Below are 12,845 nucleotides of genomic sequence, written 5' to 3' on the forward strand. Positions count from 1 at the left end.
GGTAGTACGCCTTCGGTTTTGCCTCAAAATAGGCCTCAGTTTCGGCGATCATTGCAGCCAAATTTTTTCCCTGCGAGCATCCTTTTGAAGGTCTGAGAACAAGAAAAAGTCGCTGGGGCCAGATCTGGAGAATACGGTGGGTGGAGAAGCAATTCGAAGCCCAATTCATGAATTTTTGCCATCGTTCTCAATGACTTGTGGCACGGTGCGTTGTCTTGGTGGAACAACACTTTTTTCTTCTTCATACGGGGCCGTTTTGCCGCGATTTAGACCTTCAAACGCTCCAATAACGCCATATAATAGTCACTGTTGATGGTTTTTCCATTCTCAAGATAATCGATAAAAATTATTCCATGCGCATTGTGGATTTTTTTTTTATGTTTTCGTCGGTAACCACCTCTTTCGGGCGTCCACTGCGTTCACCGTCCCCCGTGCTCATTTCACCACACTTGAATTTTGCATTCCGATCAATTATTGTTGATTTCCCTGGGGCAGAGTCCGGAAACTCATTATCAAGCCAAGTGTTTGTTTCCATCGTATTTTTTTCCCTTCAGAAAACAGTATTTTATCAAAACACGAAATTCCTTTTTTCCATTTTTTACACAATAACAAAAGTTGCTTCACAAAAGGCGCTCTATCTCACGAACTAATTGACTTACAGACGTAAAAATTTTGACACGAATCGTTTAAAGGTTGTTACTATATAAAAATTATATGCATTTAATACTAGCGACGCCATCTATGTGTCAGACCGGGGACTTATCAGCCAACCTCTTAATTCCAAAATTATATGCATTTAATACTAGCGACGCCATCTATGTGTCAGACCGGGGACTTATCAGCCAACCTCTTAATTCCAAAAAATTCAAACCAAAGATGCTAAATCCTCAAAATAAATCTTAGCCTGTATTTGAAGCGTCTTTATCTTAAATCTAAAGTTTTAATATTTCAGTTAATTTAAGGGCAATTTCTTTAAATAGAAAATGTGTTTCCTTACTTTAAGGAAAATTAGACTTAGTTCAAAGACATACGACTTTAACGGAGGGACGCAAATTTACAAAATTTGGGTCCTAAATTTAATAAAAAAAATTTTTTGAAGCAAAGATTATAATCTTTATTTTAATTAAAAATTAAAAAGAAATTTGTCCTCAATATTTTGTAAATTCCGCATCCTAAAATTTAGGTTGCGTAATCTTTAATATCACGTAAATATTTTTTCCAGTGCATGGATCCAGACTAGTTTTCTCTCTGAAGCCGTCCCAGTAGACTTTATTCTACTTTATGAATGTCCGGCGTTCAGAGATTATAAAATCGGAGGGTCGGTCAATGGTGAGAATTATGGGGAGGTGGTATGATCCGAGTGAAATTACGGGTTACCACGATACATCATTCAGCGTCAGGTGACGCTAAAGATATATCTGACGAACTGCTGTAATCACCCATAATTCCTCTTCGTTCACCATGCAAAATGTGGAGTCAACTACATGACCCATACATTCCATGTAGGGGCCACTAGTGTCTGACTCCGGCGAGATAAGTCTATACTGCTCGGAACGGTGTAATATGAAAGCCAGGCCTCCACCTCCATTCCTTGTGCGATCATTACATAGCACATTGTATCCATCACAATGGCGCAAGCTACAGGTGGCATTTAGCTTTGTCTATTTGATCGCCGCAACCCTGATTCTCTTGCGATTCATTGTCGCTTATCTTATCTCGGAGCCTGTTGCAATTAAATTGCAAAAATGATGCCCTCTCCGGAACTTGTACAATAATATTCCGTGTAAGATGCTGCGGTGGATCATGTAGTCGGATGACCCACTACTGCCGTCGTTGGCAACACGTACGCTGATGTGACAGCCGCAGGCGAATGAGTTGGATCCATGGGGTCAATCCCAGCCAGAGAAGACACCGCAGTGGGATTGCCAGATCAGTTTTCAAAGTGTTTGCCGTTAATAAGGCCCATTTTTTAAGAAAAAAAAAATCTTTGGTTAGATTTTGGTTAAATTCTTGTACTTCTATCGAAGAGTAACCACGACTTGTTTGACAAAAGTCGGGTTTTGTATACACTGAAAAAAGCATACCCGGTTCCAAAGATTTTGTCTTTACTTTAATAATTTTGGTATTGATTCCGAGCCAAAGAAGCGGAGAATACAAGTAAGGATACTTTTAAGACACGATTCTCTTTTAAATTTGGGGTTTGGTACTTGCTTCTAGGAAGCAAATTTTAATTTTTTGTTTTTTCAACTTTTTTTCTTCATATGCTATCAAAGTCCTTTAAAAACGAGTTAATGACAACTTTATTTTCCAAATTCAGACTCGACTTCCAGTAGAAATTATGCTATGTTTCAAGAAAAAAAACGTCTTTAAAATAAAGTGTTGAAAATCATGTCCTATTTTTGAACAATTTTTTGTAGTCAAGATGCAAAAAGACAACAAATTTAAAGACAATTTCATTAATTTTAAAGGGAGCAACTCTAATTTAGCTATACCGCTTAAATTTTTTTTTGTTTTTTTGGGTCGATAGAGAATTAAATTTGATGTCGAAATAACAAAGTAACCGGTTTGCGGTCGTAAGCGGATAACCGGTTATTCGAGCCTAAAGTATAAGTAAATATTCGTTAATAAAACCGGTTCTATTGAACCGATTACTTTTATATGTACATCACTAAAAGGGTAAAGCTATCACCTTTCAAATGAGGTATGATCCGGCTATCGGTCTAGGTTCCACGTTAATAAATGTGAATTTTCGAACCGGTTTTTTTTACAAAACTGGCTATAAATCAAAAAGTGTTCGATGTAATGGTACTAATTAACCGGTTGGAAATGTACCCAACACTTCCGCTTATCCGCTGAAGTTACATTTAGGCAGATATCTCTGCCAGAACCGGAGTTATGCACCAATTTAATTGTATCCGTGAAAAGTTGGACTTTTGCATAGTATACTATTATACTAATTTTTATTTAAAAGTTGTTTTTCGGGTAGAATAAAACAGAAGTGGTTTGAAACCGGTTATGGCAACATGGTTGTAGTGAATCGTTTGTTTGGAAAGTCACATTTTGCAAAAACACGCGAATTTTTGAAAAAAAAAACTTTTTAAACCGGATACGGATATGAATCTGTTAATATATCTGGTTCTAAAAAAAATTCGATGTAAAAAGCGTCGCGGGCGAACTTGTTGTTTAACGGATATGGATATAAATCGGTTTATATATTCGGTTGTAAGAAGAATGTAAATGTAAAAAGCGCCTCAGACGGAAAGTATTTTTTAACCTGGCTATTGATGCAAATGAATAAATCTTTACGGTTTTAACTACAATTTGGATATACAAAGCTCCGCAGGCGAATTTTTTTTTCATTTTGTTTGCAAACCTAATATGAATATAAATCGGCAAAAATCTTCGATTTTATGAAGTAATTAAATGAAAGAAGCAGTTATAACAAAAACCGCGCGATTTTTTTGAAAAAAAAATGTTCATTTTGTTTGCAAACCTAATATGAATATAAATCGGCAAAAATCTTCGATTTTATGAAGTAATTAAATGAAAAAAGCAGTTATAACAACGATTTGACTGTTAAAAGCGCCGCCGGCGAAATTTTTTTCAAATAAATCGCGCGATTTTTTTCAATTTACTTTGTAAACCGGATATGAAAATAAACCGGTTAATATCTACGGTTTTAGTGGTGATATTCGCCTAAATTTAACTATGATGGATAGGTAAAAATGTTAGCTACAAAATGGAATCAGTTAATTAGCACCTTTATATCGAGTAGTTTTTGAGTTTTGAGATGTTTTGTAAAAAAACCGGTTCCAAAAAACACGGTTTCATCTGTATATCCGGAACGGATGTATCGAATAGATCGATTTATGCATAATTTGAAAGGGGTTATCATTAGCTTGCTAGAGATGTATATTTCAAAGTAATCGGTTCATCAGAACCGGTTTTATTAACGATTATTTACTTAGACTTTAGAACTGAATAACCGCCGCCAGGGGAAAAATTGTTGTTGTAATCTACTCTTAGAGTTCTACCATCTATGAAGTTTTGGAAGAAATCTGAGAGGTATAGCTTAACTAGACTTTAGCCTTTTAAAGAATTTTTATGAATTATTAAAGTCAAGTTGACCTTAGCCCAAAAATTTTTTCTTTCATGTTATGATACCCATTTTTAAGTCAAATCGCTTAATTATAAGGACAATACGACTTCATTTAAAAGTTTGGACAATGAAAAAAACTTTATATTAGAGAAATGCGTCTTCTAAGTTAAACAAAATTTACATTCGTATTTTAAGGACTTGAAATCTTTGGCGTCACGACAATATTTTTTTTCAGTGTAACTTCTGCATCCCCTATATTCATAAGATGTGGTCCCAGCGGATGCTGTACTCAAATTTGGAAGCTCATGGTGAACAAATCTTTTTTGAATGACAAAAATGAGGTCTATTTTGAAGTAGAGTAAGATTATACTACAAAAATCATATGGCAAAGTTGGAGACATGGTTGGGAGGGTGGTCCGATAAGAGTTTAGCCTCACAGCCTGATTCAAGATTATAACAAGAGCAAGAAACTACCATGGCGATTTATAACACTTTGGTCCACTCCGGAGTGAAAAGGAGATACATTTGTTTTATGATTTCCTTTAATTCATCGCAGCTTGTCTATTCAGTTCTATAAGAAAATATGTCCGTTGTTGGTTTAGTTATTCATAAATTTGCCAATTGGCAACCTCACGTCAAAATGTAATTAAGGAAAAAATATGCAAGTATATGATGTCGTTAACCAAAGAAATTGTTAACTGGAATAGCTGTTTTGAACAAATGTGTAACAAATGAATGTTTGTTTTCAAAACATCCATGGATATTTTTGAATTTGGTGCACTATTAAATTGTTTATGATGCCCCTTTGTCGTACCAACAACCAACAAAAAAAAAAAACTCTTATATAGGTATATGAGAACTGTAGTTGATACTTTTGTAGTGAAATTTGAAACCACAAAACAAAAGTTTATTATGCATGAAGCCCTTAAAAAATGCATATGTTTATTTTTTTTTTCATCACAAAATATTATTGTATTCCAAGGGGAAAAATACTTTATGAGGTTAGTGTATTATAATGGGACATACAACTTCAAAGAACAATCTTTGCTTGAGAGACATTTAAATCTACCGATAGGCTCAAAAATCTACCATATAGTTGGTATGTATGTTGTTGTTACAGATCTACACTGAAAAACAAGTAAGGAAAGTCTAAAGTCGGACGGGGCCGACTATATTATACCCTACACCACTTTGTAGATCTAAATTTTCGATACCATATCACATCCGTCAAATGTGTTGGGTTGTAAAGGTTTGTCCCAAATACATACATTTAAATATCACTCAATTTGGACAGAATTTGATAGACTTTTACAAAATCTATAGACTCAAAATTTAAGTTGGCTAATGCACTAGGGTGGAACACAATTTTAGTAAAAAATATGGGAAACATTTAAATCTGAAGCAATTTTAAGGAAACTTCGCAAAAGTTTATTTATGATTTATCGCTCGATATATATGTATTAGAAGTTTAGGAAAATTAGAGTAATTTTTACAACTTTTCAACTAAGCAGTGGCGATTTTACAAGGAAAATGTTGGTATTTTTACCATTTTTGTCGAAATCAGAAAAACATATATATGGGAGCTATATCTAAATCTGAACCGATTTCAATCAAATTTGGCACACATGACTATACTACCAATTGTACTCCTTGTCCAAAATTTCAAGCTAATCGGGATAAAACTCTGGCTTCTGGGTCCATATAAGTGCATATCGGGCTAAAGATATATATGGGAGCTATATCTAAATCTGAATCGATTTCAACCAAATTTGGCACGCATAGCTACAATGCTAAATCTACTCCCTGTGCAAAATGTCAACCAAATTGGACCAAAACTCTGGCATTAAGACCATATTAGTCCATATCGGGCGAAACATATATATATGGGAGTTATATCTAAATCTGAACCGATTTCAATCAAATTTTGCACACATGACTATACTACCAATTGTACTCCTTGTGCTAAATTTCAACCAAATGCGGCCAAAAATTTGGCTTCTGGGGCCATATAAGTCCATATCGGGCGAAAGATATATATGGGAGCTATATCTAAATCTGAACCGATTTCAATCAAATTTTGCATACTTGACTATACTACTAAATCTACTCCCTGTGCAAAATTTCAACTAAATTGGGCCAAAACTCTGGCTTCTGGGGCCATATAAGTCCATATCGGGCGAAAGATATATATGGGAGCTATATCTAAATCTGAACCGATTTTAATCAAATTTTGCACACTTGACTATACTACTAATTGTACACCTAGTGCAAAATTTCAACCAAATGCGGCCAAAAATTTGGCTTCTGGGGCCATATAAGTCCATATCGGGCGAAAGATATATATGGGAGCTATATCTAAATCTGAACCTAGTTCAATAAAATTTTGCACACTTGACTATACGACTAAGTGTTATGTTTGTACAAAATTTCAAGCAAATCGGTAGAAAACTCCGGCTGCTGGATCCATATTAGTGCATATCGGGCGAAAGATATATATGGGAGCTACATCTAAATCTGAACCGATTTCTTCCAAAATCAATAGGGTTCTATTCTGACCCAAATTAGGAACATGTACCAAATTTGAAGGCGATTGGACTTAAATTGCGACCTAGACTTTGATCACAAAAATGTGTTCACAGACAGACGGACGGACGGACGGACAGACGGACATGGTTATATCGACTCAGGGACCCACCCTGAGCATTATTGCCAAAGACACCATGTGTCTATCTCGTCTCCTTCTGGGTGTTACAAACATATGCACTAACTTATAAAACCCTGTTCCACAGTGTGGCGCAGGGTATAAAAATTGGCCTCTGTGGTCATATGCGTGTAAATCAGGCGAAAGCTATATATGGGAGCTATATCTAAATCTGAACCGATTTCAACCAAATTTGGCACGCATAGCTACAATGCTAATTCTACTCCCTGTGCAAAATTTCAATTAAATCGGAGTAAAAGATTGGTCATTGTGGTCATATGAGTGTAAATCGGGCGAACGATATATATGGTAGCTATATCTAAATCTGAACCGATTTCACTAAAATTTGGCACACTTGGCTACACTACTAATTGTACAAAATCTGAACCGATTTCACTAAAATTTGGCACACTTGGCTACACTACTAATTGTACTCCTAGTGCAAAATTTCAACCAAATTGGGGTAAAATACTGGCTTCTGGGACCGTATTAGTCCATATCGGGCGAAAGATATATATGGGAGCTATATCTAAATCTGAACCGATTTCAATAAAATTTGGCACACTTGACTATAGTACTAATTGTTCTTCTTGTGCAAAATTTTAAGCAAATTAGGGTAAAACTCTGGCTTCTGGTGGCATATAAGTCCATATCGGGCGGTAATTTTGTAGGTAAGCCTATTTAAAAACAAGTAAGGAAAGTCTAAAGTCGGGCGGGACCGACTATATTATACCCTGCACCACTTTGTAGATCTAAATTTTCGATACCATATCACATCTGTCAAATGTGTTGGGGGCTATATATAAATGTTTGTCCCAAATACATACATTTAAATATCACTCGATCTGGACAGAATTTGATAGCCTTCTACAAAATCTATAGACTTAAAATTTAAGTCGGCTAATGCACTAGGGTGGAACACAATGTTAGTAAAAAAATATGGGAAACATATAAATCTGAAGCAATTTTAAGGAAATTTCGCAAAAGTTTATTTATGATTTATCGCTCGATATATATGTATTAGAAGTTTAAGAAAATTAGGGTCATTTTTTCAACTATTCGACTAAGCAGTGGCGATTTTACAAGGAAAATGTTGGTATTTTGACCATTTTTGTCGAAATCAGAAAAACATATACATGGGAGCTATATCTAAATCTGAACCGATTTCAACCAAATTTGGCACGCATAGCAACAATGCTAATTCTACTCCCTGTGCAAAATTTCAACTAAATCGGAGCAAAAAATTAGCCTCTGTGGTCATATGAGTGTAAATCGGGCGAAAGCTATATATGGGAGCTATATCTAAATCTGAACCGATTTCAACCAAATTTGGCACGCATAGCTACAATGCTCATTCTACTCCCTGTGCAAAATTTCAATTAAATCGGAGTAAAAGATTGACCTCTGTGGTCATATGAGTGTAAATCGGGCGAAAGCTATATATGGGAGCTATATCTAAATCTGAACCGATTTCCACCAAATTTGACACGCATAGCTATAATGCCAATTCTACTCCCTGTGCAAAAATTTCAACTAAATCGGAGCAAAAAATTGGCCTCTGTGGACAAAGGAGTGAACCGATTTGGATGATATTTTGCAAGTTTTTCGAGACTCATAAAATATTGGGATGTACGGAATTTGAGGAAGATCGGTTGATATACACGCCAATTATGACCAGATCGGTGAAAAATATATATGGCAGCTATATCTAAATCTGAACCGATTTTTTCCAAAATCAATAGGGATCGTCTTTGAGCCGAAACAGGACCCCATACCAAATTTTAAGACAATCGGACTAAAACTGCGAGCTGTACTTTGCACACAAAAATACATCAGCAGACAGACAGACGGACAGACAGACAGACAGACAGACAGACAGACGGACATCGCTAAATCGACTCAGAATTTAATTCTAAGACGATCGGTATACTAAACGATGGGTCTCAGACGTTTCCTTCTTGGCGTTACATACAAATGCACAAACTTATTATACCCTGTACCACAGTAGTGGTGAAGGGTATAATTAATAACCACTTATTAATTGGCATCGCTTCGGATTACATTTACATACGCATATCCTAGGAGGAAAGTACTTCTGACCAGGCATACTTTCGGCCATAAAATAAGTAGTGCATTTAAAGCATATAATCACCTAATATCTAATGGCTTATTCGTAGAAACACCAAAGCTTGCAAAATAGCCACTTATTGTCTCAGGAAACCAAATCTCGAAAATATTGCTTTCTATCGCCGATTACAATGGATCAAAATATGGCGAGTGGTGCTGTAATAGGAGAACTACTTGAATAGAAACGAATATTGTATAAATAAACAAAAATTCTAATAAATAATCTCAATAAGATTACACTCAAATTAATTTCACACTTAAAATAGAAATAAATGTAGGTTGTTTAAGGGAGTTGAATTCGTGAATTACGTTATAATATATCCAATAGCCAATTCACGAAATCTACTAAAAGTGGATTTTAAGTCTCTTTTTTATAAGGCAAATGGCATTTGAAATTTAGTTTAAGCGCATTTTGGAAGTGTAATGTCAATGAGGTATAAGAAAGCATTTATTTAAAACATAATATGATAATGTCATTAAACACAATTATTATGAACTATTTGTGATAAAAAATTCTTAACGGAAAAATCTTCAGAATTACCGTTACATTACATATTCTTTTTAATTTTTTATGTAAGTGCTCGATTATGTGAATACTTATATTAACTACAACTGCCTAAAAATTTGAGAATAACAATTCGAAAATTACCGAGAAGTATATATTATTTTTGTCATTACAAGTTAGTCATTATAACTCGCCGCAATGTAATGCATCGTGTAATGACAGCTTTACTCCTGGTAATGTCAATTGTAATGAGATGTGGTTACCTAGTTTTTGCTGGGTATATATGGGAGCTAAATCTAAATCTGAACCGATTTCTTCCAAAATCAATAGGGTTCTATTATGAGCCAAAGCACATACTTGTGCCAAATTTGAAGTCGATTGAACTAAAACTGCGACTTAGACTTTGATTACAAAAATGTGTCCACGGGCAGACGAACATGGCTATATCGACACAAGAGCCCACCCTGAGCATTTTTGCCAAAGACACCGTATGTCTATCTCGTCTCCTTCTGGGTGTTGCAAACATATGCACTAACTTATAATACCCTGTTCCACAGAGTGGCGCAGGGTATAAATATTGACCTAAAAAGAGAATGAAATGAAATGAATTTGACAAGTATATACGGCCGTAAGTTCGGCCAGGTCGAAGCTTATGTACCCTCCACCATGGATTGCGTAGAAACTTCTATGAAAGACTGTCATCCACAATCGAATTAATTGGGTTGTGGTATCTTAAAACTTCTTAACATCGTTTTCTAAATTGTGAGTTAGTCCATACGTGGTATATATTAGACAAAAAAGTTATGTATAGGTAAGTCTACAAATAATTACGAATCGATATGGACTTTTGCACGGTACCTAGAGAGCCAGAATTGAAATATAGGGTTCGCTTATATGTGGGCTATATACAATTATGAACTTGATATGGACCAATTTTTGTGTGATTGGGGATCTATTTATCTGAGGGCTATATATAACTATAGACCGATATGGACTAACTAGGTCCATGGTTGTTAACGGCCATATACTAGCACAATGTACCAAATTTCAACTGACTCGGATGAAATTTGCTCCTCCAAGTGTCTCCAAAACTAATACTACGTTCGCACTAGGCACGAAATCTCTCTATTTAAAACTCAAATCTCTTTACAAATCTCAAGTGTTCGGACTGGCCAAATACGAGATTTCGTAGATTTAGGGCTTTAACAGCTGTTTGTAAATATATCAACACAACGCACACACACATTCACCTACAAGGAAAATTGGGGCAGGGTTGCAAAAAGCGCGTTTTTAGTACTAAAACCACAGTTGTACAAGGCAGTATAGGGGATTTTGAAACAGATTTTGTTGAAATCCTCTATGAGTCAGCTGATATTTGCCTATTGCAAATCTACTGAGATTTAGGAGGATTTCGGCCAAAATTCTCGTTTACGAGGATTTCGTGTCTAGTGCGAACGTAGTATAAATCTCGGGATTGGTTTATATGGGGGCTATATATTATGGACTGATATGGACCACTTTTGGCATGGTTGTTAAATATCATATACTAACACCACGTACCAAATTTCAACCGAATCGGATGAATTTTGCTCTTTCAAGGGGCTCCGGAGGTCAAATCTGGGGATCGGTTTATATGGGAGCTATAGATAATTATGGACCGATTTCCGGATCGGATGAAATTTGCTTCTCTTAAAGGCTCCGCAACCCAAATCTGGGGATCGCTTTATATGGGGGCTATAGATAATTATGGACCGTTTTTGACGAATTTTTGCATGGTTGTTAGAGACCATATACTAACACCATGTACCAAATTTCAGCCGGATCGGATGAAATTTGCTTCTCTTAAAGGCTCCGCAACCCAAATCGGGGGATCGGTTTATATGGGGGCTATACATACTTATGGACCGATGTGGACCAATTTATTCATGGTTGTTAGAGACCATATACTAGCACCATGTACAAAATTTCAGCCGGATCGGATGAAATTTGCTTCTCTTAGAGGATCGGCAAGCAAAATCTGGGGATCGGTTTATATGGGGGCTATATATACTTATGGACCGATGTGGACCAATTTTTGTATGGTTGTTAGAGATCATATGCTGACATCATGTACCTAATTTCAACCGGATCGGATGAAATTTGCTTCTCTTAGAGGATCGCAAGCAAAATCTGGGGATCGGTTTATATTGGGGCTATATATAATTATGGACCTATATGGACCAATTTTTACATGGTTGTTAGAGACCATATACTAACACCATGTACCAAATTTCAGCCTGATCGGATGAAATGTGCTTCTCTTAGAGGATCGGCAAGCCAAATTTGGGGGTCCGTTTATATGGGAGCTATACGTAATGGCTCATTTCCGATATGGCCCATTGCCGATATGGTCCATTTGCAATACCATCCTCCTGCTTCTCTTAGAGGATCGGCAAGCCAAATTTGGGGGTCCGTTTATATGGGGGCTATACGTAATGGCTCATTGCCGATATGGCCCATTGCCGATATGGTCCATTTGCAATACCATCCGACCTACATCAATAACAACTACTTGTGTCAAGTTTCAAGCCGATAGCTTGTTTCGTTCGGAAGTTAGCGTGATTTCAACAGACGGACGGACGGATCGACTCAGAATTTCACCACGACCCAGAATATATATACTTTATGGGGTCTTAGAGCAATATTTCGATGTGTTACATACGGAATGACAAAGTTAACATACTCCTCGGAATCATTACCAAAATCCTTAAGGAAGATTAAAAATCCGAGTGAACTTTTTTTTTGGATTGTAGTGATAAGAGAGTTCACCATTGTGGTACCACAATGGACTGAATGTGGCTAAGAAAGCCACAAATAACGGCCTGCCATTATACTTAACCGTTTTGGATCTATTTAACCAGTTTCAAACTTCCAATCAACACTATTACATTGATATATGCTTTTGCCATTCTTTTATTTCTAGCGACAAAAATGTTAAAACCTAACGCCAGACTAAGACCAGAGGAACTTGAAATATTCAAAAAACGATGGATACAAGAATACAATTGGATGCAATCATTGGGTACATTATATATTGTGGGTACCGTCAAATTGGATACGGAATTTATGCAATATCTTCAAAGCCAACATTTTTATAAACAATTACCTGTAATTTTTATGGAATATTGTAATGGTGGAGATTTGCGTAGCCAATTGGAAATGGAAGAACATATCAATGGATTATATGAACAAAATGTACTAGGTGTATTGCGGACATTACGCCATGCCGTTGAATATTTGCATAATGAATGCAATATTGAACATCGCGACATAAAGCCCGAAAATATTGTCATACATCGAAGTGACACTGGAACGATATACAAAGTAAGTAAAAAATAGAACATAACGTGCTAACCGAGAATATTTAAATTTCA

At 36.0% G+C, this 12,845-nt stretch overlaps 2 protein-coding genes across 2 annotated transcripts in view; both read left to right on the plus strand.

The window, feature by feature from the left end:
• LOC142222988 (uncharacterized) overlaps positions 1-12,845 on the plus strand; it is a 184,005-nt gene that overhangs the window by 58,479 nt on the left and 112,681 nt on the right. The gene's annotated exons all lie outside the window — the stretch shown is intronic.
• Positions 1-12,845, plus strand: part of LOC142220539 (inhibitor of nuclear factor kappa-B kinase subunit beta-like) — a 38,010-nt gene that overhangs the window by 10,866 nt on the left and 14,299 nt on the right. Inside the window, exon 2 of the mRNA XM_075289726.1 lies at positions 12,395-12,795. Within this exon, the coding sequence (XP_075145841.1) occupies positions 12,395-12,795 (401 nt within the window). The remainder of the gene's footprint in view (positions 1-12,394; positions 12,796-12,845) is intronic.

This window comes from Haematobia irritans, chromosome 1 (genome assembly GCF_050003625.1).
Source record: "Haematobia irritans isolate KBUSLIRL chromosome 1, ASM5000362v1, whole genome shotgun sequence".
NCBI classification, from domain to species: Eukaryota; Metazoa; Arthropoda; class Insecta; order Diptera; family Muscidae; genus Haematobia; species Haematobia irritans.